This window comes from Lepeophtheirus salmonis, chromosome 4 (genome assembly GCF_016086655.4).
Source record: "Lepeophtheirus salmonis chromosome 4, UVic_Lsal_1.4, whole genome shotgun sequence".
In the NCBI taxonomy this organism is placed as follows: Eukaryota; Metazoa; Arthropoda; class Copepoda; order Siphonostomatoida; family Caligidae; genus Lepeophtheirus; species Lepeophtheirus salmonis.
This window is the reverse complement of record NC_052134.2, coordinates 10,155,132-10,174,515: the sequence shown is the minus strand read 5'-3', so window position 1 is coordinate 10,174,515 and position 19,384 is coordinate 10,155,132. Positions and strand designations below refer to the sequence as shown.

The 19,384-nt window shown below is 30.8% G+C and overlaps 1 protein-coding gene and 3 long non-coding RNA genes across 5 annotated transcripts; 3 read left to right on the top strand and 1 right to left on the bottom strand.

Annotated features, from left to right (window-relative positions):
• Positions 1-2,458: 2,458 nt before the first annotated feature.
• Positions 2,459-5,937, top strand: LOC121116736 (uncharacterized). The gene is made up of 3 exons (XR_005863931.2): positions 2,459-3,050; positions 3,118-3,486; positions 5,249-5,937. It is a non-coding gene; the product is annotated as an uncharacterized lncRNA (long non-coding RNA).
• Positions 5,938-6,924: 987 nt separating this feature from the next.
• On the bottom strand, positions 6,925-9,794 carry LOC139905119 (uncharacterized). The gene is made up of 3 exons (XR_011779613.1): positions 9,505-9,794; positions 8,765-9,019; positions 6,925-8,441 (listed from the first exon to the last, which is right to left on the bottom strand). It is a non-coding gene; the product is annotated as an uncharacterized lncRNA (long non-coding RNA).
• A 992-nt stretch (positions 9,795-10,786) lies between these two features.
• Positions 10,787-12,973, top strand: LOC121116560 (uncharacterized). Its single transcript, XM_040710823.2, has one exon. The coding sequence runs from the start codon at positions 11,095-11,097 to the stop codon at positions 12,580-12,582; it is 1,488 nt and encodes a 495-aa protein (XP_040566757.1). The 5' UTR covers positions 10,787-11,094; the 3' UTR covers positions 12,583-12,973.
• Positions 12,974-15,349: 2,376 nt separating this feature from the next.
• Positions 15,350-17,414, top strand: LOC121116559 (uncharacterized). 2 transcript variants are annotated; one of them, XR_011779611.1, is made up of 2 exons: positions 15,350-16,265; positions 17,220-17,414. It is a non-coding gene; the product is annotated as an uncharacterized lncRNA (long non-coding RNA). The 2 variants fall into 2 exon arrangements; XR_011779612.1 differs by lacking the exon at positions 15,350-16,265 and adding an exon at positions 16,656-16,773.
• The last annotated feature ends 1,970 nt before the right edge of the window (positions 17,415-19,384 follow it).

Below are 19,384 nucleotides of genomic sequence, written 5' to 3'. Positions count from 1 at the left end.
CCAAATCTTATTGAGTCATATCAACGGCATGGTATGCCGTTCAAAAAGTGAACCGTGGTAGATAAAAGTAAAATTGTGTAATGAATTCAAAAAGCATAATGACACAACCTCGAATTACATGATTTATCAAATATTTTTTTTTATATTAAGGCATAATTATTAATTAAATCAATGAATTCTAAAAATTCATTGATTAAATATATATTGAATAATATATACTGTTTAACGTCAGAGAAAACGCTCAATAGAACATTTTCATGTGCATCAGGTTCGTTGATGTAGGCCACTTTGGGGGCCTAAACGACCAAGTGTTATAACAATAAAAACCATTTTTTGATTAATATTAAGGAAAATAGAAAAATATTGGATGTCAAAATAGGACCAACTAATAAAAGAATTTAACCCATACAGTCTATCTAAAATCTATGCCTCTATTGCCTAGTTTTATTATATATCGTAAGCCTAAAATATGTTATTACATCTTCATATAAACTTATTTATACAACATGGAAAGAATAAGATACTTTTATCTAATTATCCTACTTTAATTGTCCCTAATTTATCAAAAATAATAACAATTGTACAAATTTGGACATTTCCTAGGGATTTTCATTACTTATTAATTTTATTTAATTCAAACCATATGCATCAAGTGTATTCAATGCAGATATTATGGTTTTTTATTCTTAAATGCATTTCATAAAGATTAATAGGAAATTTGTCCATTGTGTGTAGTAAACATATAACCCCCCCCAGATGGTGTCTTCTTATGATACAATTTATGATGTCAGTGAAAATGCACTATTTGCGGTGGAGCTTATACTCTAAAAATGAGGAATATTCACCGACTACAGAAATGCAAAGAATTAATTAAAGATAAATTTAATCATTTGGCGAAACATTTATATATAATAAAAACAACGAATTAATAATGTGGACAAATTATATACCCATAAAGTAATATACTTATTACAATTTCATACGATAAACTTTAAATACTATTAAGAAATTTATCTATATTAATAAACGTGTCCGTTCATTTGAGCTACTTTAATTTCAGCAAGTGTCATCTGAGCAACATTCATTTGAGCTCTTATTGTAATTGCTACAAAAAACAAATATTTACACAACCTGTCATCAATGATGAGTGTTGTGTCAGTCCAGTCCAGTCTTAGAACCGGTCCTTAACTGTGGGTCCTTGGGATTTAACCAAAAATATCGATGGTTTAATAAGACAAATAAGATATATGAGACATGTACTACTAAAAGGATTGCACAAATCTTGCAAAAAAAATTCAGGTTTTCATTATAATGCAATATTAAATACAAAGCAAAGAAATAACAAAGGTATTCTAAGGCAGTATGGTTGGCGCAAGGTGATATACATATCTAAGGTGTGTCGATATGAAACTCGCAACCAATGTTTCGCAACCCCAAGGTGACTTTACATAAAGGTGAGGCAGCAAAAAATTTCTACACTTGTGTTTTTTTCATTATCAAGAGAAGAAGGAAATTTTAATGACGTCACTGTTGATGCACATAGCACTCTGTCAAATATAATTGTAAAGTAATAATTTTAAAATCCAGACTTAATTAATTGTAAGGCAACACAAATTAAGTAAATAAATATAATTATAATTCATTTATAGTACAAAATGGTAAACTAAAGACCATGCCAAAAAGTATAAAAAGCAAAAATATTTTAACTTAAATTGATATTAATATCTATAAAAGTAAATCCTTTCCAATATTTATTACGATTGTTATGAAACTTGACGATATCCTTGCTTGATACTTTATAGAATAATGAAATCAATTTCAGAACTAATTATTTAAAAAAACTAAAATTAATTTGGATATTAATAATAATAAACTACCTGTATGTAAGATTATATTAATATGCTTTATGTATATTATCTAATTTTCGATTTTATTACATAATATAAGAGTGGTGAATAAAAGAATATCAGTTAGGATACAATTCAAATAGATGATTATGCGGCCTTTCAAATAGGTTTGGGGGTTTGTCAATTGCGTCTTCATGGTTAAAATGAAAAGCATTGAAATGTTTTTCCAGGCAATGATAAAATTTAAAAAACTCACACGAGGGGATCGTAAGGCCTCCCTTAGAGACCAATTCAATCCAAGGGCTAGACGTTTCTTCATAAAATCCGAAGTCACATGTCTTTTTCTCTAGATTTGTATTAAGGTCTTTAAATTTTTTTGCCGAAAATCCTGCAATATAAGCCAGACCCTGATCTGAAAAACCATTGCAAACTTGAGATAATTCTACAGTATCTGTTGTAATTACTTTTTCGGCTTCAAGAGCTTCAAGAAGTCTAGAATCTTCAAAAGTTTCCTATGATTCAATTGCATCTTCATCCTGCTCATTTTCTTGTATATTTGACGAAAAGAAGTGACTTGTTATTGATTTAGTAACTATTTCGTCATCATCCTCATAATTTAACTCCTCTTCAACAATTGGATTTCTTAAGACAAGTTCATGATTTTTTCCAATTAAAATTACTTTTAGTCTTCTGAGGACTTCCACTGGGGATGGATGAGTATTGATTCCTGTGATGGCACGAATCCGTGAGAATACATTCTCCAGACAATCTTGATTTAGATGAGTGGTTAAAATGAATTTCATTCCATTATCCTTGATACTTTGAAATAATGATTTTGTTGAACGAATGGAGATTAAAATTCCCTTTTGAAATGGAAGCTAAAATTTTCCCAGTCATTTTCATGGACAAAACTAATAGCTCTATTTCGTTCAAAGCATGCATTTGTTCTTCCAAATGTATACCAAACGCAGAATAAAGTTTTTTTTTTTTTTTTTTTGTATGATCTACTAGTATTCATACAGTTAAACCAATCATTAACTATTTGAATTATTATAGACTGAGATTCTTTCTTGTGCATAAATTTGGTGCTTTTTATCTACAGGATTTTCAAATGAAAAGTTGTCCGGAGAGAGCTGTAACTGGGAGATTAATGATTTGCTTATTTCGATCTCAGCCTGGAGATTCCCCTCAAAATCATTGGATGTGAAAATGCCTATCAGTGTCACAAATCTTAGCTTTCTTAATATTAATTGGATCTTTTCTCCCGCAGACTGAGATCCAAAGACGCTGGAGCATCAAATTTTTCTAAGAAAATGCAAAATACTGGGCATTCCGCAGATTGGGACAGAAGTGTATGGCACAAACACGCTTTGAACCTCAAGATTATGCCATAACAGATCCAAATTATTATACTCCACTTCAATGAAATTATCTGAACTGCCGCAACAGTGACGTCACTGCGTTAGCTGATTCAGCTAACGCCAACCAGACTGCCTTAGAAGGTCCTTGTGGCCTCACCTTTAAATATAGTCACCTTGTGCAACCTAAACCATTAAACAAAGTAGCGCATCGAAGGCTAACGTCATTATTAGCGATAAAAAATATCTTGGTCAAAATTTACTTTTTTTATCCGCTAGAGGTATTATGTCAAGCATTTTGGATAATCATTTCCTGCTCCAACATTCTTGGCTCAGATTTCAGAGGCAAAAGACTGAAGGTTTTCATTACCGACGGAGCTTCATATTCTATTAAAGCAGCCGAAAACCTTAAATAAAATTTCCAATGATGTTGCATGTCACTTGTCTAGTTCATAGTCTGAACAGAATAGCAACGTACTGTTCTGATTATTTCTAAAATACAAACCCTCTCATCTCTGAAGTGAAGAAAGTATTTTTTAATTCAGGAGATAGAAAACGTAAATTTACTGTTTTATGCCAAGTTCCCCTCCCACCAGCACCTATCCTTGCTCTTAAAGTAGGGGAATACTATGTCAAGCACTTCAATTCAGTCAAACAGTATATTAATCGTATGGATGAAAATAATGATGCAATCAAAAAAGTAAAATATGTTTTGAAGAATAAGTCATTTTTGTCAGAAATAGTGTTTATTCACAACAATTTGAATCCATTACAAGTAGACATTTAAGCATTGGAAAAGAGATTGCCGCTACGCATAAGTGTAACTATCTTAAGATACACTTGAACCTTTTGAAGCTAAATGTCTGGAGGTGATACAGAAAAACAAAGGATACATCGAATTGAGAGAATTGACACCTGAAACCATCAATCACGACAGCGATTTTTTAAATACAAAAACACTTCTATTGTTTACTGGGACTTTGAGAGTTTTCAGTGTGATATCAGACATAGATATACCGAAAAGGTCCCGTTTGAGGGGGGAGGGGGTCATGCCAAAGATATTATGATAGTGAAATGGAACATTGATTTATGAAGATAGGTAAATGTTATCATAAATCATGCAAGAATTATTATTATTATTTACTTAGTTTTTAACTAATTAATTTCTTATATTTTTAAGTAGTTAAATTTCATAATGGAATCGTTGTAAAATGATAGATTAAAATGTAATTGGGATGTATTATTTAAAATTAAAGTAACAATTTTTAATTATTCATTAATATTATTATATTTATAAATTATGAAATCATTCAACTATCCTCATAGTTAATACCAATTTTCCATTTGATTACCATATTCTTGACATGATGTCAAACGGGATTTTTTTGGTACATTTATGTACAAAATCACGTTGGAACCCCTCTTGGAATAAAATTTAAGGGTAGAAGTATTTTTGTATGTTAAAAACTCTATACTGATAGTTTATGGTGCCAATTTTCTAAATTTGATGTATCCCTATTATCTATTGACATTAATTTTGAAAGGTTCAAGCGTAATATCTTAGCATAGATTTTCTACGATAGTTACACTTGGGAGTAGTGATAATTTCTCTTTCAAGGCTTTATTGGTTACCTGGATTAGATTTAAATTGTGTAGAATAAATATTATTTCATACAAAAGTGGATCATTCTTCAAAATATCTTTTGTTTTATGGATTGCATCATAGTTTTCATACATAATATTCATATATTCCTTGACTGAATTGAAGTGCTTGCCGTAGTAGTCAATTGTTTTAGATCACCTGAATTAAAAAAATATATATTCACTTCAGAGATGATAGTGCATACATTTTGAAAGAAATCATGTCAGAGCGTTGCTATTCTGTTCAGCCTATGAGCAAGACAAGTGATATGCAACATAATTGGAAAATGTTGTTTAAGGTTTTCGGTTGCTTTAATACAATATAAAGCTCCAGTGGTAATGAAAACCTTCAGTCTTTCGCCCTGAAATAAGAGACAAGAACGTTGCTGATACTTTTTACAGCAACACCTGTAATCATTGGATACCTTCAAAATTAATGAGATAAGGACGACCCAAAAATTAATCATATAAAGGACCAACTAACACTGCAGTCATGGACCACTGTCGAGTGTCAGTAGTTTCGTCCAATGCAAGAAATATATCCTTCCCCTCAAGTTTTTTTAAAATCTTGGTCAACACTACTATACTTTGAGACTCCATTGACTGTGTGATGGAGAAGCGTGAGGGAATTACTTCTTTTGTGTAAATTTTTTATAAATTTGACAAAATTTGGATGATTAACGATATGGAGTGGAATATTGCAAGAGACAAGCATTTTGGTTATATCTTCTGTAAAATTGGAATGTTCATAATTGGAATTAATTATATGACTTGTATACCGTTTCAAATTCCTTTCGTGAATTGGGGTTTTACTGTGTTGTTCTACTTTGAACATCATTTGGACTATAGTTACAAGATGGCATGCCAAAAATCTATAATCTCGCCGTAACTCCATATATCTTTACATAAATTATAAGCGATCAAATAATATTTATCAATTAATTTACCCTTTAAAAGCTATTATATAAATATTAAATAATTTTGAACTAAAATACTGATAAGTAATTTTTATTTTAAACAAATGATACTTTCTTCAATGGAAAAATAACTAATATTGGACTTGGAAGTATAATGAAAAGTGCCTTTGAATATATACAATTGAAGTTTGTTTTGTTTTTTAAATATATAAATTAGTGGCATTGTATGATAACAATTTTTTTTTATTTTAACATGCGTAAATTAAGATTACAAACTATGAAATTAACATAAGACCTATTTATAACTTGTTCAGTAAACAATTTCATTTATGTTTATATGAAACTCGAGTAAATATGTTATATGCATAAAAATTTTCGTTTTTATAAATTTGTTTGTCTCAACGATGACAATGGAAATTATTTATGGTGCACTTGATAATATTGAATCCGATTCTTGGCAATAACAATTTTGTTATTAAGAACTAAATTATTAATGGTATCAACGCAAATTATGTAACAAAAAACGTGTCGATGGCTTATAATTCGATAGATAAACTGTAAACAGCAGTTTCTTGTGTATGAGATCAACTCTCTCCGTACCTTTGTTCAGAGCATTACCATTATACATGAATTACTACATATATGGATGCATGGAAATTTTATAAGTCAACGAAATCTCAAATGTTCACATTTTTCTATGAATAATAACGAAGGAAAAATATGTTAACTCTTAAGTAGTCCTGCATAAATACATTGAATGATGACATAAATAAATAGTTGTATTTGAATTTTTTAAAGAGGAAGTGAGCTACAAGTCTTACATTGGAATATTTTGGATTCAAAAAATTAATGTAATTATTTATAAACAATATAAATATAACTGACTATTATTATCCGTATGAATCTTCTAAAATCATTTTATACTAAATTTTATCACAGTATTTTTTATTAAAAAAATAGATGCCATCATATCTTGTAAAATTGGAAAAATTGCTTCAAAAGATGTTAAAGAGCATAAGAAGCTTCTTTTCATCGATTTCCTAGCAAAAATGGAGAGCTTTGAAAGTAGTAGTTTATGTATTGTTTTATATAATAATATTAAAAATTAAATTATTAAAAAAAAAGCTTTATTATACAATAACTATCAAACACAACCAACAATAAATTTTAACAATATATTTCAGTTTGTAAAAATTGTATTATAAAAGTATAAAAAATAATCATCACTATGTTGTACGGAGATTTCCTTATTTGGTTAGGTTTTGCAGTTTAAAATCAAATAATTAGAGACTATTTAGAACAGACTATGTACATAGTAGGTTTATAGTTGAATTAATATAATATTAACGTTTTTAAATGACAATACGCTTCGTTTAATTGGACTCTATCCCGTTGTTTCAATCGTTTATAATAGGTATCCATATTTCTCAATAGTTGGATCCTGAATTGGCATCTAACTTTCTTGAAATATTGATGAAGCAAAGTCATTGTAAGTTTCTTAATAACTATATTAAGTTCAAGCAAGCAATTAAATTGACCAGTCAGAGTGTCCATTATTTTAGATGAAGATTTAAGAAACACTAAATCTGAAATATAATTATCATCTTAATACAATACCTCAAATTAAGGAGCTACAAATACAATAGTCTGATAACCTTCAGGAATGGATTTTTCGTTTTTCATAAAGCTTTAATTCAATACTATTTGAAAAGGTTGAAATGGCAAATTTATATTATTAGGAGATGATTATCAATCAAGAATCATAAAATATATTGATATGAGGCTTATCCCGAGTTAATGATGGGATCAAGAGTAAAGGAAACGACAAAAAGAGTTGCTATATGAACGTTGCGTTTTAAAAGGTTTTGGAGTCATGGCCAAAGGATGAGAGTAAGGTTTGCAATGAATGGGATAAGGAAAATGACTTAGAAAGAGTCATTGACAGGTTTATTTCATTTGTGGCGAGTTATTCTCCACTAACTTTATAAGGCTATATATAAATAGAATATGATATATCTTCGTACGCTTAAGCTGATAACTCTTTCTCGAAAACCTCAACGCGTTTGATCATTTATAAAGATACCGTAGATATAACCATATATGTTGACGTTGTAGAAGGTAAATTAGGAAAACTCGTGCACTAATTGATCCTGAAATGTATCTAGCTACATAGATTATTTTATCCATCCTTCATAAATTTTAAGGTCAGAAAAGACCATCCAAATTAATGAGGGATCAGATTGGTGTTTTTCATCTTCCTCTCATTAAAGTATTTCCCTAAGAAGGGGGATATTTTCCACCAGTGTATGTAAGGAAATACACTTGCTGTTTCGGAGTAAAATTTGACATCTTGAATCCCATATGACGACAATGAAGTAGATACTTATCCACCTCGTGATTTGAGGAAGAAATAAGGACTCCCGAAGACTTGCTGCTGTTCAGGAACTGATTCCTTTACTTTTTACGAGACGCACATATGTAATTAATGGTGAGCTTCAGAGGTTGCGTCATACGGAGTATGATTTGTGTTTTCTTTCTTTCTTTCCATACCTCTCCCGGCTGCTCACAGCTAATCTCATGAAACGTCATGACAGCTAAGCTCAAACATTCTTCAAATTGTAAGGGTTACCATGTTAATTTTCGGTTTCTTTTTTGTTTAAGATACCGGCGGGACATAACTGAAAATAAGAGAGACTACGTTAGGAACATATTCTTCCCTTTGTTTTAGATTGTATTGTTTATTTTTCCCTTGACTGCTCTTCCCCTAGCTACCAAAGAGTTAGTTACTATAGCTTCTTCTATTTTTTTTGTGGCCCTTTTGACAAAACCTGTCCTTTTTCAATAATTTAAATTATTTTTTTTAAATTTCTTCTCTTTCAAGAAAAAAGTAGGGAAACTATAGAAAAGAGGAGGAGCGGATGAAATTGCAACGGTTTAATGTTCGAATCAGTGTGATTTACTCACAAGTTCGAACCATATGGCAATTAAATACAATTCTTACCACCGATACGTCATATAAATAACAGAAGATAAACAAAAACATAACGGAGTACTCCAATCCATTGAAATTTAATTATGATTCTTCGCCGGAAAATAGAGGAATATTTTCGTCGCTGTTCGTTATTTCCATTCAGGGAGAAAATCTCATTTCCCTTCTCTCTTTCCATATTTCTCTCCCCTCTTCTTCTCTTTTCTTCTAACCTCATTCTTTGTTGCTACTCCCCTCTATTCAACCCTGCAACGTAGGCACTCTCTCCTAATAATGAATAAAAATATTTCTATTTTTTCACAGCATGATTATATATAACAAGTTTTTGAAGTGATTTTCTTAAATAACAAAAAACAAAAATCGAAATTAAATTTAAAAAAAAAAAAAAAGAGTATCGCTATTTATGTTTGCCTCAGACCCCATTCACGATAAATGCATCTCTGAATATATGAACATTTTTGCATTTCCATTAGGCTTCCTGTTTGATTAAAAAAGAAATTCAATATTTGTTTTCTAACAAAAGTCATTTGAAAAGAAAAATGAGAAATTTATTTTCTAAAAAAGAATAAAATGAGAAAATGATTTCAAAAGAAAAAGTATTCCTAGAAAAATGTTTAACAAATTTTTATCTGAAAAAAGAAAACTGGATTCAAAAATTACAAAAAGGAAATGAATAAATGAGCCCCGCTCCTTTATCTTTTCTCAAGGCTCCACTTAATATAAAATCGGCCCGGCCCGGCCTCAGATATTACCTAATATTTTTACTCCTACATGGACGGGGCTTAGGGACCTGTACTAGATATACCAATAGCCCCTGTATATGGCAAATTCCTCGACATAGTTGAAATTTAATACAGAAGCTTTCCATTACTTAAATTATTAAAATGTGTTCAGGGGCGTCCATAGAAACACAAATTAAGGAATTTTTGAAGAAAAAAAAATCCAAACAATTAAATTTTTTATAAATAGCTATGGATTATTGAAAAAAATTTCCAAAAAATTTAATATTTGAAATTTTTCCAAATTTTTTTTTTGTGAACAGTTGTGGATTTTTGAAATTTTTTTCGAAAAAATTTAATCTTCGCATTTTGATAAATGCAATTTAATTTTTTTAATTTTTTGATTTTTTTTCAAAAAAATCAAAATCTAAGCCTCCCCCAAAAAAAAAAAAATATATATATATATAATCTGTCGGACGCCCCTGGTGTCCAAGAGTCCAAAACAAAAATTCTACTCATGCTCCTTATGATATCATAGTCTATATCTAAGAAATGCTATCATATTTATAAGATATTTTTTTAACTGACAAAATGCATTGATTAGATCCTTTGTTTGATCATATAAATATTAAATAAATAATGGAATACTAGGGATTTGTAGTGTAGAAAATGTCTCTATAAAAAAGAGTGCGTTCTCATGCTTTAATGTTTAAATATCTTTATCCGCGTTCTTAAAGGGATTTATGTTTCATAGAAATATCTTAATATTAAATGCCACTGGGAGCTACATTGTTGATATTTATTTCATAATACTTATATATATCTTGTGTACAAGTTGGGATGTCTGTACAAGTTGCAACTTGTATATTACATATTGTACAAGTAATAATTTTTTCGTCTTAAAATGCATTATTTAATTAAAACTTTGGTCATTCTAATTAACAGCTATTCATTGATACTATTTGATCTATTAAAATTACATGGTTATTATGTACTTATGAGTAATATAACTATAGGCATTTGAACCATATAATGTGCCACCGAATACTTATATTTTAGTCATTTGTATTAAAATAGTCAAAAATTACACCATAAATATATCAATCCTCCATGGAATATTCAATTATTGCATGATCCTCACCCCAAGTACTGCAAATCCTTCATTTAAAATTATTCATCTCATTTTTTGGTTGCAACTTGTACAATTTACTTATACAAGTTGCAACTTGCACAAAATCGCTACTTGTACACAACATTTATAGAGAGCGCAATGATTATTTAAAAAGATAGGCTAACAAAAAAAAAGAGGCAGAAGTTGAAAGAAGAGCGTGCAATCAGAGCTAGGGAATTGAATAGAAGAAAGAAAATCTTTCCTGCCTACTACATAAATAAAAATAAAAATATATGAATATAGTCACAGGCTCTACGTCAAGAAATTATTTAGTGATTGACTAATTTCAAATTCTTTTCCGTATTTCAAGTTTTGACGCTCACACTCACTTGTCATTTTATAGTTAGCCTTGTTCCTATAAAAGCTATTAGCCTACTATCTGTTCTCAAGAGTGGCGAAGGAAGAAATGTTATTACTTATTGGAGATTGAAGCTAGGTGAGAATTGGTGAGAATGAGGCGAGAAGAGAAGAAGGTCGTTCATATCCTATTCAACATTTTCATGTCCATTCTCTTTTTTGGACTCGTTCTTGGAGGAAATGAGGAGACGGACGAGGTATTGGTTGGACCTAATGTTTGCCTTATGTTTACTGAAGATACCGTTTCCTTGAATACGAGTTATCATGTCGTAGAAACAAAGCACAATTCCTATTTTTGCTTTAAGTCCATAACCTTTCGCTGCTCCTATTCCGAAGATGTTATGAAGACAAAGTATAAAATGAAGAATGTGACTCGTACCAAGTCCACCCGTATCTGCTGTGAGGGCTATGAACTTGTGGACAAACAGTGCATCCCTTCTTGCAAAGACAACCCTTGTCTGAAGGGAATATGTACAGAACCCGGGGTGTGTACTTGTGAAGCGGGTTATTCGGGGTTGGACTGCTCGGAAGTGGGTTGTCCAGATCCCTTTACATGGGGAATGGATTGCTCACGCGTCTGTGACTGTGAAAGAGATTTGAGTTCATGCAATCCGAAAGATGGAACCTGTCATTGCTACCCTGGCTACGGGGGCACAACCTGTAATACTCTCTGTCCTCCAAACACGTATGGACAAAATTGCTCTAAAACTTGTAATTGTGCGCATGGCTCACGTTGCCATCACGTAACGGGCAACTGTGTCCCTTGCGATCCAGGATATTATGGAGAACATTGCAAATTGCCTTGTGCTTGTGAATCAGAAGGGACTTTGATATGTCATCCAGGCACTGGGTTCTGCGCTTGTCAGCCAGGATACTATGGCCTTCGATGTCAAGATCACTGCCCTTTTGGAATGAAGAAGGGGAAATGTTTCAAAGAGCCTATTCCTGGTGAAATATGTGCATGTCGTGATGAGATTGCTATGACATGCGATCCCGTTAAAGGATGTGTATGCCAACTGGAAGGGGCTTGTGATATGTATACTCTACCCTCTTTCGCCTCTAATTCTCAATCTGTGGCCAAAAATAATGTCCAGAACACAGGAGCTGAATCTGCTTCATCCTCAACGATTGCAGTGTCCGTAATACTCGTATTGGTATGTATGATCGTTCTCTGTGCTGCATTGTACTATAGAAGAAGATTCCGGAGAGCTCAAAAGGATCTTGATACCCGCGCCGCCCTTTATTTTAAGCCTGAAAATTCAATTTCCAACAACTATGAATGCATTTTGACTAAAAGAAATAATATTGCAAATAACGTCAGAGAAAAAAACCATACATCGAAACAACAGGATCTGTCCTCAGAACCACTTCCAAGTACCTCTAATTACCATGAAAACACTTATGAAGAAATTGGTTCACCTACAAAAATAAAGAACAACGAACAACTTGCAGCTTATTATAAAAAGGACTCAAAACTACCAGTCGACACTATATTAAATGATCCTCTTCGATATGTAATGCTAAATGAGCCCTCTCCAGAAAAGGAAGAGGACTCTGATGAAAAAAGTAAAAATAAAAAATAATTATATAATACCATTTTATGATTGGAACAAAATATTTTTTTAAGATCAAATGGATTTACCCCTAATTAGTTTAGTACTTTCGTCATAGTACATGAGTTAATTAATTGCATCGTAAATATTACTCTCTACATTATATATATTATTTTCTTAATTAAATGAATGCCTATGATTATTTTGTTTGTCAAATTAAATTTAACTCAATTTACCCATGTAAGTAAACTCAAAACTATTTTGTCATTTTCTTCTCAATTTATATTTTTGATTAATTATTATTATTATATATATATTATACATATAGCATAGGTGAACACATATATATTACATAAAATATTATTCACTCATACCATGCTCTCCAATATTCTATTAATTTACAATAAAGCTATGAATGTCATGTCTTTGTTTCATTGGTGTGTGCTTAAGCATGGATTTCTCTTTCTTTGTGTTTATACTCTATAAGTAGCTACCCATTCTTGAAAATGTGCAATCAATATCCTTAATAGCCGTGGCAAAGTGTGAGAAATGCATACTCCTGCGAAAATTATCGAATTGTAATATAAATTAATTTAAAAAAAACTCGTTCGAAATAGCCACCCTTTTCCCGGATTATATGGTGGAAACGAAGAGCCAGGAGGAGAGGCAGCACAGTTAGTTTCTTCAGAGATATTGTTCCATTTATGGATGAGGGCACGTTTCAGAGTATCTTTGGTACAAGCCCTGCCCTGAAAGATGGATCACATAAAAAGTCCGTGGAATTCAGTTCAGGGCTGTCTATAGGCTAAAGATTTTCACACCCAAAATCCTTGAAATTGACTTTTCACTAGACCTACACACTTATTGCAGTGTGAGATCTGCTCCGTCTTGGCTGAAGATATAAGGGGCATCATCATGTGTCCTTGGATCTTATTGACCAGTACTTTCTTCCCGTATGACATAATAACGGCCTAGACCATGACACTGGGCGGCTTCCGACACCTGGTGATGATGGGATGCTCCTAAGTGATGCTGTAAATGGCTTTTCCTAAATCAAGGTGCTCCCTCTGCCCACGTACTTCTTTGTCTCCATCATTTAATCCGGGCAAAGAATGGCTATTTTGAACAGAAGTTTTTTCAAATTAATTTATATTACAATTGCATCCTTTTCAGAAAAGTTTATTCTAATTAATAAATTTAAATAGAATTCATAAACTAAAAAAAATCTTCCCCCAATTTGTTCCTTAACCTGTATATTATGATTTGTGTAAAAGTTACAACTTGTATATGTATAAAGAGATTTATTAGTTGCAATGTATTATTACAACATACGACCTATTAATTACCAATTATTCATTGATTCTTTCATTTCATTTTGATCTATTAAAATTAAGGTTTTATTTACTGGTGGAAGTACACTGCATTAATCGTTGTTATTAGGCGTGGAAAACAGATACATTGACAGAAAAACTTTTCATTAATAAAATAAATATAACTAAGGATAACATTTTTGTTAAGAAAACACAGTTTATCAATTAAAAAAAGAAAGAAAAGGTTGATACGAGTGTTCTTTTTTTCATTATTTCATAGATCGTAGAGCTGCTAACATCTCCCTCTGAAATAAGAATAATCACCTATTTTTGCCTTAAATTGTTTTAAAAATGGGTAATAAAATGAATATACATATATTCATTTAAATGTAAAATAATAATCTCTTCCCAACACTAGTGCCATTTTAAATGTAGAAGGTTCTCCTCTTTATAACAGTAATTCATTTTCTCCTCCCAACATCATATAATAGACAACTGATATTAACAAGGGTCTTAATTCAGTAATACCATAACTTATGGTCCATAAGTATCACTCCCACCTTCTCCTCGCGCTCTGCAAAAATCCCATCCTTTTATAAGTAAAGACGTTTTTTTTCCTATGTGGGCGAAGAGTAGGTGGGAGTGAGACATGTGATACACCCTTGTTAAAATCAGCTGCCGGTTGGAGGGAGAAAATGAATTACTCCTATAAAGAGGAGAACCTTCTACATTTAAAATACTATTTTTGCAAGGAAAACATTGTCATTATGTACATATATTTACATTCATATATTCATTTTATAATGTATTTTTAAAACAATTTATACAAAAGTTAGGGGATAATTCTTAAAGTTAGAGTTATTCGGATAATTAGCACAATCATACCCATTACATCCATCCAAAAAGAAGAAATATATCTGAAATTTGTTCCCAAATTTGACTTGTTCGATAGCTTTGGATCAAAACCTTTCCTTTTGGAAGGATTGTCAATTAAATTTAAACGAATTGGAAATTTGGACTGCTTTAATTTAATGATTTTAATTTGTTTAAGAATGCTTCTTTTCTTTATTTGAGTATGCCCTTCCACACAATGAGACCTTCCATCTAATTTTGTGACCCTTCAAAGCACTAATCCGAATAACTCGAAAAAGTCAAAATCCTCCTCCTTCTTTTCAATTCGCGTTCCCATACTTGATGTACCGAAGTTATTTCCGTATTATTAAAAGGTTGCGAGGATTGAATTTCAACTATCCTCTGTCGCTGCCTCCAATCTGGAGATAGAAAGAGAAAGTATGATGTTCGCGCTAACTTATACAGGATGCCCTAATTCAATTTATTCATTTAAAACAATTAATCTTATCTTTTGATTCCAACTTGTACATGATATGTACTCACTATATCTTCATAGGCTTTGAAGATATAGGTAACTCCTGGATTAAGGAACATGAATACTCTCATTATTATTGGATTGTACGGAAAGTGTAGGTTATTACTTATTATTTTTTAAAAGGGTTTTATTTTGAATTGATGCTCTAGGAAACGTTTTTATGACCCATGGCAGGGGCTTGCCCAGGATTATATTTTTTTTTTGGGAGGGGGACTTGGTTTTTGGAATTTTTAAAAATTTATTGTTTTTATTATAATTTCAAAAATCAATTACTATTCACAAAAAAGTTATTTTTTCTAAATTAAATTTTTTACAAAGTTTATAAATTTCCAATATTGAATTTTTTCCAAAGGAATTTATTAAATCCAAAGCTATTAAAAAAAAAATCAAGTATTAAATTTATAAAATCCATAGCTATTCATAGAAAATTAATTTTTTTGGAAAAAAGATAATATTTGGAATTTGGGGGTCGTTCCTATATCCCTCCATCCCATCCCCTGCGAACGCCTCTTCATGGCCTAGGGGGAGAATATGTGTAGCTTTCTATAGTCCTAGTACAATTATTTTAAATGTATTAAATCATTGTTGTATGTTTTACTTACATTAAACACCTTATCATCATCGATGTTGCAGACCTTTATTCTGAAGAAGATCAATGTCAAAAGGTAGTAACCATGAACATTGCACTAAGGTGAGATTGATATCATTTTTAGCGTGGCTTTTTATTAAAAAAATGTATTGTCGACGAATATTCATAAATGCATTAGTTCCCCTGAATAGAACAACGTTGACGAAGTGTCGTAAAGAAAATGTATTCATATGATGTCTTAAGAAGAATTTTCTATTTGTGTTTATTTATTTCTCAATGTCCCATAGTATTATCATATAGAAACCCTTGGCAAATTGATCCGTGTAGAGTAAACACAAATGGAGATAATTCCTATTCTCCGGACAGAACTGGATCAGAATTATTAGACGTGCAAGGAATAATTGACATGATTTTTCAATCAATCATGGTAAGTTACAAAACTATACTATTTTATTGTCAACTTGAGGAAATCGCCATAGTTATTCATAGCCAAAATTCCCTCATCCTTTTCAAAAATAATATAATATATCATTGTCAATTAATCGAACAATTGTGCGATACATAATATATATAAGTGATGAATCACTTCAGAGTACATATTTTATAATAACTCTTATGAAATAATTATGTGGCGTATCAAATTAATTTTCTATTCTCGGTTTAAATTCTTAAAATGCTGAAACTATTGATCTAATTGGACTTTTATATTATGTGACTAGTTTTCATTGCCTATAGACAGGTGAAACATAAATGTGTGGTTCTTTTTAATCTTGATTTCGAAAGTTTTTTTTTAATTTTTCAAAACCCTTTTTTAAGTAAGTAACCTCCCCCCTTTAAGCCTACCTTATTGGCGACTATATCAGTATTGATAAGTAGTGATGAAAATAGTGTGTATTTTGGAAATGTTTAGAAAAAAGAAACCGAAAATCAACCAGGTAAGCTTGACAATTAGAAGAATGTTTTAGAGAAGAGCAGCTGAGCTGTCATGCTGATTCATGAAAGGGAGACGGAAGTAGGCAAAAAAATTACTTCAGCACAAACTAATGTTCTATCAGGTTTTGAATATAATTGAATTTAGTAGAAAAGGAAGTTCAATACTGAAGAGTTAAATAATAATGACAAAGGCTGAGGAAAAGAAAATTCATTCTTCAGATTAGCAATTCCAAAAAAAGTGAGCCAGCTAAAAAATATACAGGATTTACATTACTATTGAAAGTTATTTTAAACAAAAATTGTGATGGAATTGTTATAATTGACATGCTATTCAAGATGATAATAATTAATAATCATTTTTATGTTTGAATGATTAATTTATCAGTAGATATCATGTGCCTATGTAAATAAGTTTAACACAATAACTTTTGTATTTTTCCATTTGCAGAAAATTATAATACCAAATAACGTTCAACTCAAATTTGGCTGGAGGGATCCTTTCGATACAATAAATGAAGGCACCACTCATAGAAGTTTGGATGAAACAGATATAAAAGAACCTATGGATAATGAATTTATAAACAAAGTCATTCAAACCATTGTAAAAAGATTAGATGAAATACATTTATGATGAATTATTCCATATTACTGCTTAATTATATTAATATCGATTAGTGTTGGATCGGTTCTAACACATAACTCCTAATCTTATTTACCATTCAACGGTCCTAAGGACTGATACATCGGGCCTTCAGTCTTATCTATTTTTTTATTTTCTTCACTTCTAGCTAAGATTGAATAAAATATTTATTGATAGCTAGAACCTATAATAATAAGTTCTAGCCACATACTTCTTACCCTAAACTTCAGGTATCTTGTTTCTTTAAAAAAATATATTTTAAACAACTACGTTATTTCAGCTGTTGTAGTTACCGTAAAAAACCAATAAGGATCGGTCCTAGGACTGATAAATTTTATTAGAATTGGAATTATAGCACTACTTTCTTTTTAGGTTTTTTTAGATCGATCCAACACTTATATCGAGTGAAGGGGATAATCAGTGATAAAAATCCGGTGTATTTATTAGCTAGCCCTTTTTTTGGAATCAGGAATCTGAAGGATGAACTTTATTTTATTTTGCAGTTGCCATTAATATTTCCTTTGCTGAGTAGTAAACACATTTTCTTAAATAGATTCAATTATATTCAATACATGATTAAACATTCTTGTATGTCGGCATATTCTTTGTAGAGTTATAATTGTAAGTTCTGTTGGACTCGGAGTAGAATTGGGGATCGACATTGGAGTAATTCTAGCAAATGTCTTTGTTTATATCCTTTTCTCCTTCCTCCCTTGTAACAGCTGATTGTATGGAACGTCATGAACATTATTCTTTCTCTCCTCTAAAACTTTCATCAAATCATCAGAGCTACCAAGGTTAATTGAAATACAAGGTTATACCATAACGCTTTTCGGACTGATGTTTGACTTCCACCACGCTTTTTAATAGGAACGTCAAAGAGTATATACTACAGAGTTGCATAAAATGCTATTTAAAAAGAGGGTATTTTTCAGTTGTTACCTGATTAAGGGAGGCTGCTCCTTGCCTTAATATATATTTTTATTTACAAAAGCTGTTGTTATTATTCTTGTATTCTTTTTTATCATCACTACTCCATCATAAAGTCACTACTTTACTTAGGGACTCCAATTAGTTTGTGATGGTGTAGCGAGAAGGAATGGCATTGCCAGTATAAAGTTTCATAATTTTTACAAAACTTGGATGGCTATCAATATAGAGTGAGACATTCCAGGAGACAAGTATCTTGTTCATATCTGACATAAAATTAGAAACATCAGAACTGGATTCAATCATATACTTTGAATAAAGCTTCAAATTATTATCGTCAATACTGTATTTCTTATGCTGTTGAAATTAGAATTTATAAAGACTTGGATCCAAAACTGTAAAGGCAACGAGACAAAAATTTTGAAACCTTGACATCAATCTATACTTTTTGTCCTTCTTTATCGGCGAAAAAGGAATTAAAATTATATATAACAATTATAAAATGAAAATTAAGGTTAAAAATGAAATATCATTGTTATATTTATCTTTTCTTGTTACATGCATAATATTATACTTAAAACACATTAGAATTCTTTATAAGAAAAGTATGTAACATTAAAATTCCAATGCATCACAGAATAAATACACTTAAAAAAAATTAAACTACTTTTAATATACACGTTATATTTTATAAAAATGAAAATGTATATAAATTATATCTTATATTAAGGAAGACTATGTTATAAAATTAACATTTTAAAATTTGAAATAATTTTTATTTAACTTTTAATCAAACTTCGGTAATATCCATCACAATTATACATTTAAACGATTTGAGTTGTCCTTTTTTGGGGTTTGATGAGGACGATAGAATTGTTCTTGACCTCGTACATAATACTGAATCCAATTCTTGTCAATAATAATTTTGTAATTAAGAAGATAAAATGATTTCAATATTTAGAGGACAAAGCAGTTTAATATTGTAATATGAAGGATCCATATCGTCTACTCTTCTCATACCTTTTTTAATAGCTTTACCATTT

Excerpts from the sequence above, each read along its gene's own strand:
- LOC121116560 (XM_040710823.2), top strand. The coding sequence starts at position 11,095 with ATGAGGCGAGAAGAGAAGAAGGTCGTTCATATCCTATTCAACATTTTC.